The following is a 22,808-nucleotide window of genomic DNA, read 5'->3' as shown; positions in this document are numbered from 1 at the left end:
TACTGTTTAAACCTTAGTGCACTGAATAGGGCAACTTACAATTCCCTCGTATTCACACACACACACACACACACACACACACCCCAACAACTTACCAAAGTAGGGTTCATTCGGGCAGCCCTTTAGCCTTACTCCTTTTTGTGTGCATTCGATTAAAAAATGCCTGACAAGTTCACTGGACAAATCTCCCACTGCAATTAAATTAAAAACAGATCACAAAATCGCATGTGTAATTAAAAATATAGAAGATTATCGTGGGAAATCCCTGTCTCAATACACCTTACTGTACTGAAAAGAAGTTTCCCACTAGAAATAAGATTCAAATGTTCAAACACATTCTTACTACAACTTATTCACCACAATGACAAAAATATATTTGTCTCAAGGTTTAAATTAGTATTATGCAACCTATTTTAAAATATGTCCCAGAAGACTGAACTGTATTTTATTGGTATTGTTTGAGGCATGCCAATACCATGACAAATTATACAAAAATAATAATAATTAAAAAAATCCAAAGGAACCTTCAATGTAATTGAATTGAATTTAAAACAGGAACTAAGCATGAGTTGTTTTACAACTGACATAAACATCTCAAGCTCCTCCACTGGCCCCAAAATTAGCAGTAAATCACAAGGTCAACATTGTAGAACTACATGTATGAAGACACACGTTGACGGCTTCATTGCCAGTGATGTGGGTAAATTGATTTATGACAACATGTTAATGGTCTATTAAAATCTAATTACAAGCAGTATTCCGAATACAAATGTGATTCAATGGCTGTCCCTCTGGGATCAGAATAGAGAGTTCATCCAGGACAGATAAAAGAGTTTTGCTTCTCAGTGGTACATTTATAATGCTTCCTTGCTACGCCTTTCATTAGAAAAATATATAAGCTGAGCTTTTGTTTTGCTATAACTCTTTGATCGCTACTATAAAATTTTGGATTACAATTCCATTTTGAAGGAGATGTAATTCCTATGCTGTGTTTATAATAATAATAACAAGTCTCAATAGTATTTCATTTATAGACAACATAAAATAGAAAAAGAAGAATATTTGTATTGATTTATTAGGTGGCATTGCTATGAAAATAATACAAATGTGAATTGATCTGATATCATAGTGCATGCAATTTTTCTGTTAATACCGTACATACTAATTCTAAGCATGGGTATCTACCAAATAAACTTTCATGAAGGCATGAAGGCAACTCGTTTGCATTTAAATGACAGTAACTGCATTATCTTTACACTGTATATACATAATCTACATTTATCTTCACATTGATTCCTAATCTCTTGCAACAACAATTCTTTTTATCTTTACCTATTTATTACCCTGCTATCTATTACTTTGTTCTACTTTGCTTTTTGGCCCTCCTGTCCTTTTCTTCTGACAAAATGTCTTCTTTCTCACCTCAGATGTTGTGTCCAGACTCTCTTATCTTGTTGCTACCCTATGATGAGCCGCCTTATCACTCCACACACCTCTGAGTCTAATCAAACCACACTACACAAGTAATTGCCCTGAGTAGTTTCCTTTGATGTTTTGGACTTTAAAAGTACCAAAAACATTGCTATGGATGTAATTACTGTTATTTTTTTTTTTTTTTACAAATGAGCTACTAAACACACAGACACTACACTACAAAACGGTTATACACAGTGAATAGCCTAACATTTGAGCAAATTTACACCCATGCACCTGGAATGCATTGGATATCTGTATTTGTTACTCACACAAAGTAATTAACAAATACATTTTAAAAAAGAAAACAACAGATGGCAGTATTAAGTGTATTTTTTCTATAAAAGTTTGCACTAGTTGAAGGGTGTACAAATATATACCAAATTCCCTTGATGCTTGCATTTGATTTTTTGACGTTTATCTCTCGCTCTGCATATTAATGCTTAGAATTCTCCTCCAGTGGAACATGTTAGATATCAAACTGTTAAGCCAGACAATGATACAATACCTTTTTTGTTTTGCTGCAGTACAGAAGGAGGGGGCGTAGCAACCTTCATCGCCAGTCCATATGCACCCCGGAATGAATGGCTGTCTCGAACAATGAAAGAACCTGGCTCTTTGTCCTTCAAGACTGCAATAGCTAAGGATGTTAAAAATACATATGCTGTAAAACTGAGAACACTGCGTATATCTATTCAAACGTCCTCGTGTCAAAACATCGTCTTTAGGTATTGATAGATTCCTTTACATGGCCTCTATCAATATCAGCTCATTTCAAGGCCTTAATGTTAACAGACATGCTCCTGCCCACCCAATTATTATACAAAAGGAGCTTGTGGACATTGAAATAAAAGCAATGAGATGAAATATTGTAGGAAGAAATCTTGCATTTACATAAAAAAAACTAACATATCAAGTCTCATTTCTGAAATAATGAATGTTTTCATCAAAATATAATTTAAGGAAAAAAATGTTTACCTTGGTCCCTTGAGATGTCTGGCTTGTACCAGAATTTGGAGGTGTCTTGTACAAATTTTACAGTCAATTGCTTATTTGCAGAGTTGTCTATAAGAGAAATATATGAGTTACTAAATTATTCAGCCACGTATAATTTTATCAAACATCTGCATGAAAAAACTGCTTAAAAAGAAAAAGAAAATAGTAGAACGAACAGTCAGAGCACACATGTGTGTAACGCAGTACAATACACTTACTTTCTGCATTTATTACATACAATTATTTACTACAGAAATATTAATATTAAGGCTGTGTGGTCCAGTTAAAGTGTAAGTCACCTTAGATAAAGGCGTCTGCTAAATAAACAAATAATGAGTGATTAAAAAATGTAATATTAGTTAATCTTGGTTTTAATCACATATTTAATTGATACAATTACTGCAGCCATAATTATTATTATTTTATAAAAAATTATAGTAGTCATTAGACAAATCATGGGCATTGTTCTCTGTTTCATTTTGTTGTGCTGTGTTGCCTGGCATATTATAGAACACTTTCTTTGGCAAATCCATAAATGTTTTATATCAATCTGTACTCAATCTGTAGGTATGTGCATTCAGTGTTTTAATGTCACGCGTGTAAATTATTATACGTGACTATATTATTTATTTTGGCAACATTGCAAAGAGGGAGTTTAAAAAAAAAAAAAAAATCTGCACACACTTCCCCGCCCCTCTGTTACCAGGGGAGGTCAGGAAGGAAGCAATCGGCACAGAGCACAAACAAACTAGATGCTGATAAAAGCTTGGTGTATTAATAGAAAAATAAGTTTAAAAAAGTAAACGTCAAGAAATAATAAAGACACACGCACGTTAAGAAAATTAATCTCCAAGCTGTCTTTTTCGTGCTGCAGGTTTAGCAAAACCACCAGACCCACAGTGCCGGTGGACAACACAGATCTGAGTGGCTTCTACAGCAGACCCGTAGGTGCCCTGACGGCCACAGGAGTCGATTTTCCTCTATTAAAAATGTGCAAGTCAACTTCGGTTTGTAGACACGATAAAAAATACAAAATTTCGGTTTAGTGGGACGATTGGTGGACTTCAAAAGTTGAACTTGTCTAGCATATTTACAGAATCAGATCCACCGTGAATTGCATCGATGCTACTAGCCCTGTGAGTGTCTGCACTATCTGAGCTGCCCTGTGACGTTTGATCAGTCATACCATCGTCACTGCTGTCAATCACTCGTCTGCCTGCATACGTGCCTTTTAAATGTATGCCGCATATTCTTAGCAGAGTTTCTACATGCACTGATCATGCTATTTACATATGTGCATTTAGTGCATTTAGTGCATTTGAAATACTGTTCATGCTGCACATTTCTAATATTGAGACTGAAGTTATGATTTAAGATGTTATAAACTGCAAGGCTTGCATATCATTCTGTCTCGTTACGTCTTCTACCAAATGTATAGATCTCATGCATAACCCCATTTGTTAATAATGACATGTCTAATGAAAGGAATGCTGCTTCACCGTACCACTGTTTGCCTTTGAACACTCACAGCAGCAGCTGTTGTCATTGTCTCAGCGGGAGAGAATTTCGACTGGACGCTTGTAAAAACCTGATGCGCATCACTTAATCCAACCTATATATCTCGGAAATCCCACCGGATAGGTTACTAATTCAAAGAAGTAGTTTTCCTGACACTATTCACTAATCAATCATCTATTTTTTGGGTGTCCGCATCGTGGGTAAAGTTTCGCAGTACCACCCCCAAATACGTATTTGACTTTTTTTAAATGTTCAAAGTGTCAGATTATCATGCTGTCAGGTATGCAGAAAGTTTGAAAGGTATTAAATGTATTAAGAACAAAATTGTAGGTGTAAAATAATTTGAACAGTGAGGCTGGGTCGAAATAGGAAGACAGCAACCGGAAATGGCTGCATCACGCACTTCACTCAGCGTCTAAGTCTCAAAATTCAGAGCGCCGCTTGTCCTTACAAAAACCTTTATACAATGAAATCCACCAAGAAAATTCTTTTTTTTTTTTTGCGCGATGTAATCTAGCTGAATTTTACAATCCAAAGAAGGATATTTTGTGAGATTTATATAATATTTTGAAAAATAATTATTACGGTAATACGACAGGTTTCATTGTCTTTTGCGATATGTAGTGACTTTAGAGCTCTATAAACGTAAAACTACTCAAACATACTTAAATATTTTAAAACAGACGTGTAGTGGAGAAAAAGTTGTATTCGAAAATATATTTGTTTTTCAATTGATGATTACTGGGATAATCTTACATCATTTTCAAAACTGCTTCATTCACGATTCGCACACACTGTCCTCGGGCAGAACCTGATCACACTCTGTTTGCCTGCTCTACGAATTGACTAATCCGGCTTCTCGTGTTGTTTAACTGTACTTCTCTTTAGTGATTCGCCTGCTTAAGTGGGACGGTTGTTCACTCCACCGGGGTGTCTTGCTTAAGCGGCTTCGACTGTATTAGATATAATGACTTCATACTAGTAGAAAAATATTTAGAATCAATTAGGCTCAACTTCTTAAACAGGTTCTTTCCACACGTAAATATGTTCTAAATCGTATGACAAACACATTATAATTATGTTGTTATGGCACACACAGCCAACTTAAAGTTTTCTTATAGCATTTAATCAGATTTACATGTAGCAGTTTAAATACTATGTACAGTCTTGGGAATTCAATAATGTGTTAAATTAAATCTCTCACATAATGGTTTATACACGTAAAAGAGAATTAAAACGGATTTTCAGCAGGCTCAAATCTCTTTAATCATCAACTGATTTAATAAGCTTAAGTTTTAAAATATTCCGAACATTCAAGTCTATGGAGAAATCTCATGTGCACAGGAATGTGATTTATCCAGCTTTACACCAAACTGAGAAAAAACAGTCTGACAATTTACAGACAAACTGTATCTAGACCAAGGAAATATTTGAAAATATTTTCAAATATCCAAATGAAGAACTAGTCAAATATACCTGGCATGGGTGAAGTGCTTAAAACTTTGGAGAAATCCGGAAGGACACTTGGGAACGGTATGCTGATCGTGCTCCCACTGTGGGGACTGGAAAACCCACTTGAGGAAGGAGAAATGGAGCAGAAGGAACGTTCTCCCTCCGAGACCCTCTTCTTTTCTGGGAGGGGAGGCTGCAAAGCCATGTTCATGCCTGTGTGCCTTGAAGTGGGGCTGTGCTGGCCCAGTCCCCCAGCTGCTGTAAGCAGACCATGCTGTGGGTTTTCATTGTCCAATAAGGCTGACACCTGCAATTTTCCAGTACTGGGGGAGTTTGTGCCCATGGGGAGACTGGCAAACATGGACGTGTGTTGCCCATCAAACTGTTGCCCACCACTGACACCTCTGCTTTTGCTGGAGCTCCAGCAGGCTTTGGTGCCTTGCTGAAACTCCCTAGGAGAGCTGTGACTGTTTGGGGATATCTGGGAGGCAGTGTACTGGGACAGAAGAACCGAGTCTTGGCTGGGGTTGACAGAGCTGGCTGAGAACTCTGCAGAGCCAAGACAGTGGGTGGTGGACCTGCTCATCCCGGTCAAAGAGGACTGAAGGGAAACAGGGGTCTTTGAGTTACTCTCTGACCACGGCTGCCCAGAGGACAAGGGGCTGTAAGACATAAAAAAAAGAATTCAGTCTCCACAAGGGACAATTATCATTTCATAACCCCCGCCTTGTTCTACATTCTGCAAAGCATAAATATGTATACTTGTATTTAAAATGGAAGTACTATTTTTCAGCCTGGGAATGTTTTTTGTGTATTTAAATAATAAATGCTTATAATTCTAGGTTTTGAAGCAGCCAAGTTATAAAACAAGCAAAACTAGTCAAATGTGTATATAAAGCAAACACTTCAACAAAGATGTGTTGAAGATGGGTTTTCTAACTACTTTTGGGCATATGGTGAGACATTACTTTAGTTCTTAGCGGGTGTTCACAATGTGCTTCAACACCATATGGTACAAATACTGGAAACTTAGGGCAGCCCTTATAACTAGATTTGAACTATGCGGCATCAACCCTGACTAACTGAGTCACAATGCTATGCATAAGTGTTATTCACAGAGGTAAATCTAAGTCACCACAAACTGGACCTCGATGAGTTAATACTAACAATAATTTAAGGTTAACCTACCTGCAGGGGTAAATAATTGCCTCACAACACAGTGCCAAAACTATGTTTACATGTGATTCGAATGGCTATAGAAATATTTCTAGGATAGCCAGCTGCGTGCACTCAATAGATTAGCAAACTAACCTCCTACACTGACAGAGCTCTATTTAAATTAATTTGATGTGTAACTAACACCGACACAAGCTCCTAAGATAAAAGGAGTAACTTAATGGCTATAAATCAAGTCTGCCGTGCCATTAAGTGCTACATGCCTGTGATAAGGTTAACAAAATCATTACTGAGAACTGTATGGTGACTAAGAAGCAGCCACCTATTTTTACTATGCTATCTTTTTTTTTTTTTTGTACAGGAAAGTCATACATTTAATTAAATGTATATCAAAACAAATATTTGTGGTTAAAATATGTATCTTATGGTCAAATATGGAATGTAGACACCCGTACAAACTAAACTTATTTGGAAGTTCCTACCTCTCTGATCGTGGGACTGGGCTACCAGTGGATGCTGAACACATAGATCCAAAGGGTCTCTGACAGGAAGTGGATATCATCTGGACATCAGTTCTGTACATGGCTTCCACATTGCTGTCTGACGTCACTGCTGAATGGTTTATGCCTTCCATGTAACTTCTGGGTTCTGTGTTTAAACAAAAGGGCAGTGAGTATTAGTCAACCATAACTTTAAAACTCAGTTATAAATTCTAAGGTAAAACTAGATGAAGGTCAAGTTGACAAAAATGTTGGCTTCATCAGTGTTTAACCTACAGTGGAAATGTAAGCAGGTTCATGATAAAACCTAAGCATATGGAAATGTTCGAGAGGTAGTGTGATTTTGTACAGCCACTGCATGCCAGCAGACCCCATTTAATCCCCTTTCTTAATCGACCTATTCAGCTTTCATCAACCCATTTCACTACTGTTGTCATGGTTTGGTAGCTTGCATTCTTAGAACATAAGACCATAAGAACATAAGAAAGTTTACAAACGAGAGGAGGCCATTCAGCCCATCTTGCTTGTTTGGTTGTTAGTAGCTTATTGATCCCAGAATCTTATTCCTCCTACTGCTTCCATTTATGTTACCTTCCATAAGCCAGTATAATATACTCTGGCCACCTAATCTTTTGGCTTGAAAACCATTAAAGTAGTCTCCCATTGGGATCTCACTTACTAGTTAGGTACTAGTTCATGTCATGATGACCCACTTATGAATAACTCTTGCCAACACAGACATCTGCTTTCTTCATTGTTCATCTTAGGAACCAAATTATGTTACTTTTGAAGAATAAAAGCAAGATGTTTTGCATAGATCTGATTTACTCAATATGGCTACGGAAAATAAAGTAGATATTGTGAACTTAATGAAGTTAAGGGACACATGTGGTGGGCTTTATTTACAGGTGATTTCACATTGGACATGGGTAATGGGCTTTCATACAGGTTTAATAAAGGCTACTTTCTCATCAGTTTCCTACTAGTGAAATGTTATACAAGGTAGTGCATATTTCTGGTCTATGTTTTATATAAATGCACATAAAAATGTTGTATGGAATGCTAATGCCAAGGTGCAATGCTTCAAATTTAAAACTATTTACATTAAGAATTCACAATCACTTAAAACATAGCTGAAGGGAACACAAAAGTAGTAAAGCTATCCTTGTGTGCAATAAACAACCACTATCTGTCCTAAATACTTTTGACCATTCAGTCATGTCCACACATGTCTTCTGATGAGCCTACAGATTAGTCACAAAAAAGGCTGCCTGCATTCCTTAAAAGATATGAACAATTCAAGAACCAATGAGATTCCACGATAGACCAGACTCATCATTCACAAAAGACAAACACAAGACTGATTTGAAGCAAAAGGTAAATATTACACAGTTTTACAAAGCTTTACAACTGTTGGGATCATTGTGTGAATGAGTTATACATGTATATCGAAAAAAAAACAAACAATTGTATTAAAAATACATTGACAGCTTTAAATAGACTGGTTAGCCACACAATTATTGTGTGAATTGAGCAACCCCATAAGTAAGAAATATGGCAAAACATTACAGTAACCTGTGTATTGGTGATGAACTTTAATAGGTCTAAAATGGGTGATAGGCTTAGTTAGTTTAGAAACTCTAAATGGGCTGTTACCACATTGCAGGTTGATAGCAATATTGGTAAAGGGTCAACTGAACCTTGCAAAGTGTCAGCATCGCAAGGCCACAGATGTCATTTAACAAGCTTCAAAGCTGGTTCTAAAACTGCAGCACTATGATTAGTTATAGTTTATTTTTCAAATAATTGAAATACACCATAACAAAATTAAATGACATTCCTTTTATATAGAGCAATAAACAGATGTGGCAGGATGGCTTTATCTGACAACGCCCATCATTGGAATTGTTTTGACATAAGTCTTTTATGAAAAGCAAAGTGGGTGATTGGTGGGACTAGAAATCCAACCATAAAAGTCAAGTATTGATGCCTCTTGTCTGTGTTTTTTTTTTTTTTTTGAACAGATTGTGCTGTCAAGGGATTTAGAAGGGTTGATAACCCAAAGAGAATTTAGAAGATGAAACTGGGAGAGTTGTTTACATAACTAGTGAATGTACCGAACATGGTCTCCCCCGCAATAAAATGTGTGGTCTTCTAATCCTGTTTTCATTTCACTGTGAGACAGAGTCATTTTCCCATTTTCAAACAGTGCTATCTATTGTGGAGCATTCCTTATGTTTCTGCAGGCTGTCCGCAAGCAAATTCCTTCCTGCCATGAAAGCTGCATTCTAAATTGCTTTCAATTGACAATTTATAAGAATCACTCCCTCTATTGCAGCAAAACCACAGGCTGAAATCCTCACTCGCCTGATTTTCCAAAAGCTGGTGAGTAAAATATATTTAAGTGTTTAGAAAATATAGTTTGTGTACTACTTGTTCCAGATGTCTTCAACCTCCCTGTCTGCCAGTGAGGACAGTACAAATGGAAAGTACAAATGGAAAATACTGCCCACTGACTGCTTGAACCCGATACATGTCACAGCATAATCCATTTACAGTATGTAGAGTGACTTGAGCAATTTAATTACCTGCTTACTTTAATGACCTTTTCTCCATTTCTGTAAAGGAGGTTAGTTTGGCACGAATTATGCATTTTGGAATTTTCAAGTGTTCAAATGAGGTGATTTAATTTTGTAGAGGTAAATATGTGTTCATCAAGTTTCTATAAATACAAATCAAATCAGTGTTGTTTTAACAAAAACTCTACTGGAATGCTGTGGTAAGCCTTAAGTGTGACACACCAAGACTGTGAGAAGTCAGGGAAGCTGGAAATCTTAGAATGTAAATCTTTCGGTAACAGTGTTAAAATGATGCATTTGCACAAATATTCTCGGCTAAAGATGCTGCTTTAGGCAAAGACTAGTTTAAAAAGTATATACTGCTACTTTCAATCAATGAGTTGCGTGACACATACTGCTAGCCTAGACTGTTCAAGGCCCTGATAGGACGGAACACCTACTATTTCTCTTACCCTTTATCTGAAAAAAGTACAGCCTTTCCTTAGAGGGTTGGAGCTGCTTTTTGAGGTTAATAAACTCAGTTTGTGTTAGATTTATTTATCAATTGGCTGGGCTTTAAATGTAGTTTTTGCACATGCCTTTCCACTGAGACAACCCTAGCCTCCCCTTTTCAAAAGAATGCATTCAGCTGTTGTTGCTAGCATCTCTCTCAAGTGTTCTCACACGTATATGTCAAATGTGACGTCTTCCTCAACACTGCACAAGTGTTTTCTTTAATACCACCTCATAGCTATCCTTTAAAACTTAGGGTAAATATGTCAAAGGCAATAAACAACAATAAACCCCTCATTTTTGTACTTGTATGTCAATAAAATATGGTCATTAGAAAGGCATCTAAAATAACATTTTTTCTGACTAGATTTAGGGTGGTAAAATGAATGAATTCTTTAATACTTTAATTGTTTGGAAAACAATGCGCCTCCAAAAATAAATATCCATTTAATATCCATTTAAATATCCATTCAATATCCATTTAAGCACTTTTTAAATTAAGTATACACTTTAGTATGATGGCACTATAAGCTGTCTTCATGCAGCGGTTTTCTGACTGAAATACATACACACATGCAATAAATTTTGAATAATATTGAACGCTACTGTTGGATTTTAAGAACACAGTGTTACATTATTTATTGATTGCTGTGTAAAAAAGGCACAGGCGAACCTCATAGCCACCTGCACAATGATACTAAAGCTCTTTCAAGATAAAATTAGGATACTGACGTAGTCCTTTGCATGTTTCCGATTACCCTTTCGCTTCCTTTAAAAAACAATGGCACCACAGCATGAAGTTGATAGCTCTTTTTGCCTGTTTCTCGCCAATGTTTTTTATAATGTATTTGATATAGTTTGCATATAGATGCTCATCACTTCACTTCCTCTAACAGATTTAAAACTGCCTTTCAATTCAGTCCAGGTAGCAGATGAAAGCAGAATTTAAAGCACCGGTCAAGACACAATAGAGCCTTAAACAAGGCATCGGACATAACATCCATTATTTCTTATACAGTCAAAACCACAGACCTTAACAATACTGCACTATATACTGAGTCGAAAGGGGGTTTGTCTTTATCCATCAATCATATTTTTTTCTTAGCAGATATTTTTCTTATGAACAAAAAACAAACTGGCAAGGAAATATTTTCCAGGGCTCTAGCATGACCACTTACTAGGTAGAGATTTATCAAATAAAATAATGTAATGGTAAAAGGTAGGAATGGATCCAAACTATATACCACATTGGCGCAAACATAGTTAATACAATCTGGCCTGGTCACTAACAGATTACATAATCCTTTGCTTTTACTATAAATAAAGCTGACCAAATGTTTGAGCTATATTGTCACAATGAAACAATAATAACTTGTATATACTTTAAAAGTTCTGTGTATTCTATAATACTTTGCATTCATTTTTATTTTTGGAACAACATTTAGGCTTTTATTTAAAAAAAATATCTGATTTAGAGAGTATGTATTACTGTCTTTGCATATACTTTTATTATTTGTCTTTAATAAATTGGCAATACCTTGTGGAAAACTGTCTTTTTATGATTACGTTTATTTTTATTTTTTTGCAGACTTGAGGTTTTAAACTGCTTTACTGGCTATATTTCTTTTCTTCAGCAGTTTCTGCCAAAGCCAGACTGCACTGTCCAAACAGCTCTTTTTTCCCCAATGCATTTCCTTGCCAAGTCTGCCCTCTGAATAAATACAAAGGCTTTAACTTAATTAATAGATTTTATACTAATGAAGAAACAGAAAACTCATAAGTATCCCTTTTTTCATAAACATGTTGGCAATCGATGCAATATGTATGGCTTTAAAAAAATTAACAAAAGTGTCTCAGGCCTACAAATACAGAGTTCCAAACTATAGTCTCTTTTCCACTGCAGTATCACGTTTCACTGCCTGCTGAGTGAGTCCAGACAATGCAGACCGTTTCAAACAGTTGGCTGTTTTTAAAACATGTAAAAAAACAAAAGGAAAGACACTGCACCTCAAAGAGTTTACATACCTAAAGAAGTGGTCATGACAGAGAGTTGTTCATAGGAGAAGCTGTAGTGCACAAACTGTCCAAACGCTATAAAGTTCTGCAAGCAAGTAACCAAGTCTCTCCCTCTGCTGTTTTCGATAGAGCCCAGAGCACAGATTCATACAAGGCTTCCCACAGTATCAGTATCCCTCTTCCTCTGTAATAAACTGTTCCACTAGAATGCAGAATGGTGGCTAGGAATCCCAGTGGCTAAATGTACTAAATGAAGTCATTCACTCATTGACAGCCTTGTCCACTTGGTCCTGGATGGAAATAATTCCCTGATTGTTTCTGTTAACTTTGCTCCTTGTTGTCACACTCAGACTGCCCATTCAGTTCATGCTCTGACGACTCTACTGCCTCATTTACATCTGACTTTTTTTTTTTTTGACTGACTCAGGGCTTTGCTTCTTTGCCTACTCAATCTGCTTCCTCCAATCAAAATGCAATACCACAGGCCTGGGGTCATAGTTGCCCTTTTTTGGATGAAGATCCTATGCTGGGTTCTTCACTGTCCTAGAGACACTCACCCTTAAAGGCCCTTCTTTATTACACTGATCCTACACTAAATGTGTTCTTAAAGGTATGCATGACTCATGTTGTGTCAGCATGTGCTGTGGCATCCTCAGCTTTATGGATAGCCCCTTGAGAGACTTCATACCTCTGTAACAATGATAGATTGACTGTGGTGCAAGATAACATGCATTGGGTCACTTAACTATTCTCTGGTTCAAAAAAAAAAATTGTAGCTCCTATGGCTAGAAGCTACTGTTCCTAATAAACTTTGATTAGTACCTTACTCAATAACTATTACATATCTTCAGCAATAAATCAACATGTTACAATTATTGAAACTTAAATAAATAAATAAATAAATAAATAAATAAATAAATAAATAAATAAACAATTTACACCAGGTGTTTCACATAGCAAAAATTAAACTACAGCATCAACTATCTCATCTTTCTAAAATTTAAAACAACATTTTCTAGTAAATGCAGTGACCAAAAACTGCCAGCAACGACTCAATGAAAATAATTTGGTTATATACAAGTGATGATGGCCAGCAAAGTTACAACATTGATCATACAAGAGGAGTTTAACTTATACATCATATAACTCCTCATTTTACCACTGGAATTTAGGAATATTATGTCTGCGTTATGTTTGCTGCCCATATGCTTGCCAAGCAGAACCCAATTCTTATTGGCATATTTACACACCTTCAGCTGTTTATCTATTCAAATGCATTGATAACGTATCACAGTACAAGGTGTGAGGTTTATCTGGGTCAATTCTGCGTGATGGAATTCAGGGAGTAACTTTAAAAACATCAGGCAAACACCTATTCTGTTAATCGAAAATATGTTAGACTTGCTTTGGGAATTTGTTGCTAGTCCACTTTTAATAGGTTTTAAGAAGAGGGCAAGAAATGGGAGTACTATTTGTGGCAAAAGCATTGTGTACTGTCAGTCCCTGGTTTCACACCAGATTTAGTAATAAAACTCACTGACAAATCAGGAGTCAAAGCTATTGGAATCAATTGGCATTAGTCAATAGAATTCTAATTTATAATATGCAACTATAAGACAGGCTATGGTAGAATGTGTATCAATACTTAAGAAACAATTTCAGGATTGCAAACTAGAACCTAGGGAACATGGCTGAGGGTATGCCCTTATACAATATGTTATGTTCTTTTTAGTTAGTCATTTAGTTTATCCAAGGGTTATCTTTCTTTATAGTTAGCTTGTGTTCAAAGGGTTAATAATCTCCTTATCTAACTATGATACTGTATGCAGATGACACACTGTTAAAAAGGTTAGGTAAATAGTTATTTAAACAAGTAATTCTACTTATTAAAAGTAGTAAATGTGTCATTCCTACATTTAAATCAAATGTGACTAATGATTCATACTGGTAACATGTATATTAACATTTCACATCAAAGGAAGAGTTATTAATACTCTAAGAACTGTTTATGAACATGTTTTTTTAGGAAGCATCAATGTTCATTTATATTTGTTGTGTTGTCTAGGCTCCTCAAGTTTTTAAATAGTGCAGCAATACAAGGCAAAAAAACAAATAAAGTGGAATGAATATGCTCAAAAAACATTTAGAAAATGAAAGAGCACTGTAAAAAGAATTAAAGAAAATAAAAATGGTTGCTTAAAGTGAAAGGTGATTGCCGTGCATATGGAGAAGCAGCTGACCATGTTCCTGTTGACCACCTGTCACAAACATCTGTTCTTTACACACAGGTCACTACACAATCCAAAACAGCAGGACCAGGCACTTCAAACTGCGACCCGCCCGAAGAAAAAAAGCTACCTTCACCATGATGCAGAATCCCAAATAGTTTATTTGTAGTTTGTTTTACACTGTTAAATAGATAATAACTTTAATGACAGATACATTTGCTGAACTATTTTTATTGCCACACTTTTCCTAAAAGGACTAATTTAAACACATCTATCCCTCACTAATACTGGTATGGATTTACTTGAACATGCTTGTACATACATATTAGAAACAAAAAAATGGAATGCATTGTAACCCTCTTTTTGAACACATTATGCATATTATGTGTATAAATCTCATACTGTTGGTCTGGAATTCCATGGGAAGCAAACAGGCAAGACGCTGATGTGTCCCTATTGTTTTCGATCTACAAAACAAGCAGCAATTAACAGCTTTTGACGGCTCTACAAAAATGTCTTCTTGTGGCTCTCAGGCTGCTAATTCTAAGGGTGGGTGAAGAACACTTTTTATTGCTGCAGTTTCCAAGGGGAGAGCTTTTATAAAGAGCTGAATTCATAGGTTGTACATGTGGATAACTGCCAGCTCTTCTCCAACTTTACAAGCTATTAAAACTGTCTGGTTAAATTACACTGTGCTTACACCAGCAAAGATTTCAGAGATGAACAATGAAATACACAGTGCACTACAAATGACCAAACAATGCCATTATAAAAATAAGCTCTACTGTCTGACTGTTAAGCAGTCAAAGACCTATCTGTAGCCAGAAGGCTAATGCATTGAACAGCTGGGAGAGGTCATATTCATCATTCCTGTATAGTTGAATGAACAGCATGCAAGTACTTTCAATAACATTTATCTTGAAAATTAAGTAAAAAGTAGCTACATAGGAACTGCATTCCCTGTAGCAAAGGGTTCTCCATACAGTACTCCATCATTTACATAACAATGTCCACCGCTGACAATCATTTCAGAGTACTTGTATACTTGTACAACTTTATATTGATTTAGACTATGAAAAGTAATTAATTATTTAGTATTTGTAATTGAAAATAAACTAAAGTGACACAGCCATATAGACCACAGTGGAATTCTAGTATCCACAAGCTAGCTATGCCCACTGCTTTTACCTGCAGTCAGCAGTCTTTAGTAGGTTAGCTTTTAAACTTGTAAATGTAACCTTTTGCATTCAATACATTTATATGTTTTATTGAATACATTACCAAAACTTATTGCAAACTCCCTAATTCCTCAATTGCATGTTTTTAAGGTCTGTTTTAATGTCTGCTTTACTTTCTATACAGTTTATGATCATGTGCCATGTAGTATAGTTTATTTGCCCACTTCCAGTGACATGTACTGTATTACCAAATATGTGAGTTTTAAATAAACAACTGTTTCTTGCAGTCCCATTTGATGGAAAGGTTAAGATGAGTTGTCCTACCTTGTATCTGTCGGTACATCTCTGAGTTATTGCTGGTCGGTGGGTCACAAAGCCTCATCATAGAAAAATCTGGACTTTTCACTATAAGAAAGAATAAAAAAAAAATCAGTTTAGAATACAGTACTGAATTCCTCAGCTGAAGGTATTGCATAGCTCTAGTTACCACCTACATTTGCAAGTGTATAGATTCAATCAAACAATTGTTTTTAGACTTCAAGTAAAACAAAGGCCTAAAGAGAAGAAACCACGCTCTTCAATAGAATAAAATGGGGATTAATAATAAGGTTGCTTGTGTTACTGGGGAGTACAAAAATGCCCTTTAAGACTAAACTGTGTTACTCTGGAATGTGTACAGGGGTGGAAAATCGGCTTACCATAAGGTGTTATAGGGGAGACTGGAAAGGCTGGTGTTGGAGGAACCTTTTCATTGGCAGATCCCATTGGAGACATGATCCTGCCATCTATTTCATTATTGCCTTCTCTGTATCTTGAAGCACGCTGAAACAGAGGAAAGAAACAGTAAGAGTACGGTACCATTTTACTGATGCTCATCATCAGTTTTTGATTTTTTTAAAGACAAACATAAGTCAAATGTAACTGTATTTAAGCAGCACATTAGTAGCGAACTGGAGTAAAATAAATAATATTCATGAAAAAACACAACACCACGAAAGCTGTTTGATAGTCTGGGTTTTAAAAAAGGTAATTTGTACAGTAATATTTGCCAATAATAGTAACAACTGCATTATTTCAATACAGTATTCACTTTTTATTAATGTAATGCCCTCCCCCCACCCTCCGATACAACTCATGTTCTTTCCAAGATACAATTTCATTAGCAGTTTCAAGCACAAACAACTGATGAGATTACTACACTAACAAAGTTGTTGTAAGGTTAAATATGTTCATCACTGCTTTTTTATGTTTATGTATAGTATGCATGGGAAACATGGACAAATTTTCTTTGGAGATTCTAGGGAACTGAACTGTCCTCAAAACTTCTGAAAGACATGAGGGTGTATTCATTTTATTCTTTTGATGTACTGACTTTTAGCTTGGAAGCACAGATGGCAAGATGTCTTTAATTCAATGTGACATCAGTTGCCATGGTGTTAGTTATATTGGGTTTGTAAAGTAACTGAGACTCTCAGAGCAACTCAGTGAAAGAACCCACTTAACAGCATGCTCAGTCCTGCTCCTACTGAGCAGCTCAGAGCGCTACAGTGCAGATTTCATCAGTGATTTGAGTGAGTGGTCAAATTGTCGCTCTGAGCCATTCAGTTACTTAACGCCCAGCACTCACCTGTTTCCCCTATTCTGAGCATTCCTTGAGTGAGCCTCTTCTGGAAGTGGTAGAGGCAATAGAAAACACCATAGAATGTTTTTGGGAAAGTATGCCGAGATGTCCTAGATAGGGGAATGTAGCTGTCTGAATTCAAAAGTGTAATACATTTCTTCTGCATTGTTTGTTTCCTTACCTCTGAAGCTTGCACAATTGTAGTATATGATATGTTCTGGGACTTTTCGGCCTTCATCCACCCAGTCCTGCTGAACACTGAGTGTCTTGTTGCATCATTATCATACTGACCAACACTTAGATCCCTTGTCTGTCCATTTGTTGTATCGTTAGCTTGCACAGCTGCAAATGTAAAGTGTTTATAATAACAAAATGCAAATTTAAAACAAATGTAACTTATATATACACATATTTAGGTCTGTTATGCGATTAAAAGTTAGAAAAAAAGGGTGTACAATATAAAATAATTTTGTTACCCACATATCATTCACGTTTGGTTTCTAATTCTCTTATTGCTTCTGTTTCATTAAATCCTTGCAACTTTTTTTAATGAGTTTGATCTTAGAGCATTACAACATGTTTCTCGGTAGTTCCTCACTAGGGCTTTTTGCATCATCAATATTAGACTGCTGACAGTGGTGTTATGATGGGCTAGTTGAGTTAACTGCTGCTGCTAATGAGATCCAATGTGATTATTATTTTTTTTTCATAGCAGGGAAGTTTGCACAGGTGCTGAAGGTGAGACTAATAATCAAAGTAGCCTTACCTTTAGTCTCACATTGATATGGGAAAATATATCACTAAACACAGCAAAGCCTGTCCTTACCACCACAAATATTTTTAGGGTTTAACTTTCACTGTACAGTTAAAATAACCTCCTACTACAGGGTTGTTAAAAGGTTTTGACCCTCAATGAGGAGCGACCTCAAGATCCTACAATGAGTGTTTTAATGTAGAATTGTACACACAAGAGGGAGCCAATGTACTAATGTTTGGCTGTTGAATGATCAAGTAAACGTTCTCTAAATAAACATGCCCCTGCCTCCACACTGTTTGTTCAACCACAAGTACTAAAGTAGTCTTTGTCATCTGAAGTTGAATGTCCAAACTGAGAAAACTTAAAGCTTATTCCAGATGTTTACTTGTGCTTGCCACATACCTCTATCATAATGAGAGGGTTCCTTGGCCATTCTTTGATGTTGGTGAATTTAAGAAATAAAGTAGCAGAAGGCAGGATGACAATTTTAAAGTCATTTATTTTAACTGGAAAAAATGTAAGAAATCCACCTGTAATTAAGTGTTTTGAATTTTGACTTGCTGATATTCTGAGTGCAAGACCACACAAAGAAAGTAATGGGTCAGGCTTTTTAACAGCTGTACATATGGCAGCATGCTGTCTGTGAGGATCACATTCCTGTTTCACATATTTAAACTTCCTTGGATGTATACTGAAAGACATACACGACTCTTAATACAGGGACTTAAAGCATCCCATGTCTGTTACAAACTTATGATTTTGAAAAGTTTTGCAAAATGTACAGTGTGCTATAAAATATTGCTACAAATGCAAGTTATGTTAATGGCTGGAATGGTGTAGAAAAGAAGTCAAGCGTTCACTTCTGATATTAGTATCAGTAACTGTATTTAAGGACTGTGGTCGTGTATACACGATCATACTAAAGTGTCTTTCTGGGCCTGTGATCGGGATAACACGATAAAAAGCACTTTAATTGACTTACTGGGACACCATACTTTGCCGTACAGGTTAGAAACACATATCATTGGATAGGAGAGGGATTGAATTTCACTCCCTCATAGTTTATTTTTCATGTAACACCACTGAGAATGGCATTTAAATTTTAACGGGCAAAGAAAGCTTTCAGCAGCAGTGCAGAGAAAAGACATCAGAGGAACATGTTTAGAGGTGGGGGAGCATCCACTGAAAAACGTTTGGTCCTTAAAGAGTGATGTAAAAACAAGCAATATATTTAGCGAATACATTTTGCGAAACTTTTTAAAATCATAAGTTAGTAACAAACAATATACACCCACATGTCGCTGTCATTACAAACAAGTGTACAAGTATGTTTAAATATGTGAAACAGGAATGTGATCTTGACAGACAGCAGGCTGTCATATGTACAGCTGTTCGAAAGCCTGAACCATTACTTTCCAAATGACAGCGAGCCTGAAGCCTGGAAACTGTACTAAATCAAGGAAGGAAACAGTATTGGGTTTGCAAAGGTCAGCCATGCCCAGTTCAAAAGTTGACAACATTTTGTAGCCATAGAACTTATCAAGCCATATACAATATACATCTTAAACTGTGACCTGACAAACTATTTGAGGTAACCTTACTGTTTTTTTTTTTGTTTTCTCTAGATTAGAAATATCAACTGAGACCAAGTTTAATTTTATATTGGGATATTAGAGTGCTAAAACATTTGAGTCACATGCAACAAAAAAAATACTTCCAGGGTCCTGTTCACAAAGATTTACCTCACTGTTTTTATGTTCTAGACAGAAACTCAGACATAGTTTACTGATAGTTATTCCAATATCTTTTTGGGGATTTTACAACTGCTGGCTCCCATTTCCGCTTTCCAAAATATACTGCAGTAAGAAAGGACAAATACAATTTCCCTTACTTTTGAAAATGACAAAATTTGCTCGAAAAGGAAAACCAATTCACCACTGTTCCCAAATTGTGTAGTTGACTCTTGCATGTCAAGCCAAACATGAACTACGGTACTTACTGTACCGGTACAAAAAGGATATGATTTCTATAAATATTTATATATGGCAGGTCAAATATGCTTAGGAGCCCTCCATTTATTATTTGGTTTCTAGTGATTCAGTTTCAAATGAACAATTACAAAAAGGCTAACACATGCTGTGGCTTGGAATGACACCTGTGTCTGAAAACCCTGCCAAGTTCAATTCACAGGGACAAAGATCGCTTTATACTTGGCGAACAATAACAGGGACAGTACCAAACACAGACTGCCTGACTGAAATCTATCTAGTAGAGTGTTTGTTACACAGTATTTTGTGGTGCCAGCAGTATAACACGCCATTGCACAACAGATCTACACCTTTGCTATCTTGAATGCATACAATACTGGATTGAATCACATAGAGGTTTTTATAAAACAACAATTCACTGTACAATAAGTATGTTTTGTCAAATAAATATGTATAGTATGTTACATTATGATGAAGAAACAATGGCATGCAATGGCCTAATGAAAAGGTAGAACATCATGACCAACATTCACCATACTGTATGTTCATGTGAAAGTCTCAGTGTGTACACGTGAAGGATAGATGGCTTTCCCAGTGATTTGGAGAATGTTACAACCATAAACAGTTTCTGATACTAATATTTTAAACTTATCACAATTGGATAGGTTATTCTCTGAATGCAGGTACAAATATAAGTCACATTCTTATATACTCACATAAAGTACTGTGTATTCAATGCTGCAGAAGTTGCAGAAGTTTTGAAATGACAATAAACTTATTGTTTCTGGCAAGGCATAAAACAGAAGCCTCTGTACACATTTTAATGGTTCCTCTTAACAAGAAAGCATTTTTGACCAAGCCGTGACCAATACAAGTTGTTAAAATTACCATGTTATGTAAAATAAAATAAAACAATAATAATAATTTAAAAAAAAACAACTCACCAAAACACTTAAAATATAATTTTATGGGGTGGAGCTAAAATTTGAACATTAAAAAAACATAGATTATTTATGAAAGCAAGTAAACTGATAGCTAGTCATTTTTTTAGATTATAAAAAATATAAATAATAGCCACCACTTAGACATATCTATACTGCATAAGTAATAAAAGTACAGTAATAAACTTTACAGGTGAGAGGAGACCATTTGGACCAAACTATGTTTAGCCGATTAACATGGATTTCAGAATAAGACAGCTCTTGAAGGATCTCAATTAATCAGAAGGAACAACGTGGCTTGGCAAACCATTCCGTACACATCAGTCCCTGCAGAAGTACAATGGAAAATCAAAACCTACTTATGGCACCCGAGCCATACCTGGCCCTTCAAATGACCAAATATGGCTCTCTTAGTCATGCACACAATAAAAAAGATGTACTTATTTAAGACCGTACTAGTAGCATCCACACAAATGTACCGCTGCTCAACTCATAGTCATAACATACCTCACTGTCCCACCTACCCTCTGCTCTTATTGGTGTTTCTATCCCTGAAGTCTGTTTTACCATGTATAGGTTTTGATTTGCTGTAACGACTTGCTCCAAATTTCTATTTAGTTGAGGCTATCTAAAAGACAATTAAAGTACAACAGGTAACTATTACTATGTTCTAACCTTTTATGTTGTGTAACCCAATTATGCTTTTAGGAGACAGCCTTCCTAACTGTGTAAATTAAAGACAGCTGCAGGAATCCAAAGTAACACAAACAAGCTACAGTACTTGGATTTAGAATAACATGAAGCAAATGTTTTGTTTCAAGCTGAGTTGAATTAAAAATGCCTGGTTCTTATGTTATAATTATATATATATATATATATATATATATATATATATATATAGAGAGAGAGAGAGAGAGAGAGAGAGAGAGAGAGAGAGAGAGAGAGAGAGAGAGAGAGAGACACATATATACAAGTGAATATTTTTTATTATTACATTTTCTCAGATCCCCATATGTTTTTGTTTAATCCTGGTTTCATTGTCTGATTACATGTGTTATGCTGTCTGGATAAACTCACATACTATGAAGTAAAGAATTTCTTTTTTTCTCTGGGGTGCGATCCACAGGGCAAACTGAGTTGCCAAGTTTCATTCTTTCGGAGCAAGTTTCTGTACTCCCAATGGCTAAATCTCACTCAAACACCACATAAAAGATTTTTCTTTACATCTCATAGTTAGATATGACGAGCCAACACCGTATTTAAATGGAAACAATATTCCTGATGTATTCTTAAACCTGTGACGTGTCAATGGCTAACTGTCACAAAGACGGCCGGAGTGGGTGGCGTCAGACCAGCAGCAGGAAATAAACAGACAGAGAGTTGTGGTTTGATGGAGCTGAGCGAATGCTTTCGCTCAGCATTTAATAACAGAACAGAAAATAAAAGGTTTGAAACAAAACAGGACACGGCACTTCACGCCAAAATAAATAGACAAACAAAACGGACTACACAGACAAACGGTGCACGGAGACAAACAGACACGGTGAGTACAAACAAACTTATCTTTACTTTTACGATCTTAATGATTTAACTCTCCTCTCTCTCCCGTTCTCCACTCTCTGAACACCTAACCCCGACTGAATGAAAATGTGCATCTATATATACTGTTGTGCTGGGATTCAATTACTAATTAATTATTCACTTGAATCCCAGCACGTGAATTCATTATGTGCAACCCCGTGCTCACATATTACATTTAACCAGCACGTGAAGTGAAGTGATTTGTGCCCTCCTCGTGCCTAAATACAAATCTACACTTTTTAAATACACGTGAAACACAGACCCGTTTATATCCCGTGTACCAATCTATACACCAACATTAACACACGCACG

At 36.1% G+C, this 22,808-nt stretch overlaps 1 protein-coding gene across 9 annotated transcripts in view; it reads right to left on the bottom strand.

Moving 5' to 3' along the window:
- The window catches only part of LOC117394454 (tensin-3-like), a 178,186-nt gene that overhangs the window by 6,547 nt on the left and 148,831 nt on the right, over positions 1-22,808 (bottom strand). For all 9 annotated transcript variants that reach the window (XM_059014961.1, XM_059014993.1, XM_059014954.1 and 6 more), the window contains 8 exons: positions 17,411-17,571; positions 16,307-16,430; positions 15,933-16,013; positions 7,098-7,263; positions 5,464-6,101; positions 2,452-2,538; positions 1,982-2,113; positions 96-191 (listed from right to left, as the gene is read on the bottom strand). In XM_059014961.1, the coding sequence (XP_058870944.1) occupies positions 96-191; positions 1,982-2,113; positions 2,452-2,538; positions 5,464-6,101; positions 7,098-7,263; positions 15,933-16,013; positions 16,307-16,430; positions 17,411-17,571 (1,485 nt within the window). The remainder of the gene's footprint in view (positions 1-95; positions 192-1,981; positions 2,114-2,451; positions 2,539-5,463; positions 6,102-7,097; positions 7,264-15,932; positions 16,014-16,306; positions 16,431-17,410; positions 17,572-22,808) is intronic.

The sequence above is a fragment of the Acipenser ruthenus genome, chromosome 3 (genome assembly GCF_902713425.1).
Source record: "Acipenser ruthenus chromosome 3, fAciRut3.2 maternal haplotype, whole genome shotgun sequence".
Lineage (NCBI taxonomy): Eukaryota > Metazoa > Chordata > Actinopteri > Acipenseriformes > Acipenseridae > Acipenser > Acipenser ruthenus.
Note: the sequence above shows the minus strand (reverse complement) of the source record. Positions and strands in the feature narration are given on the sequence as shown.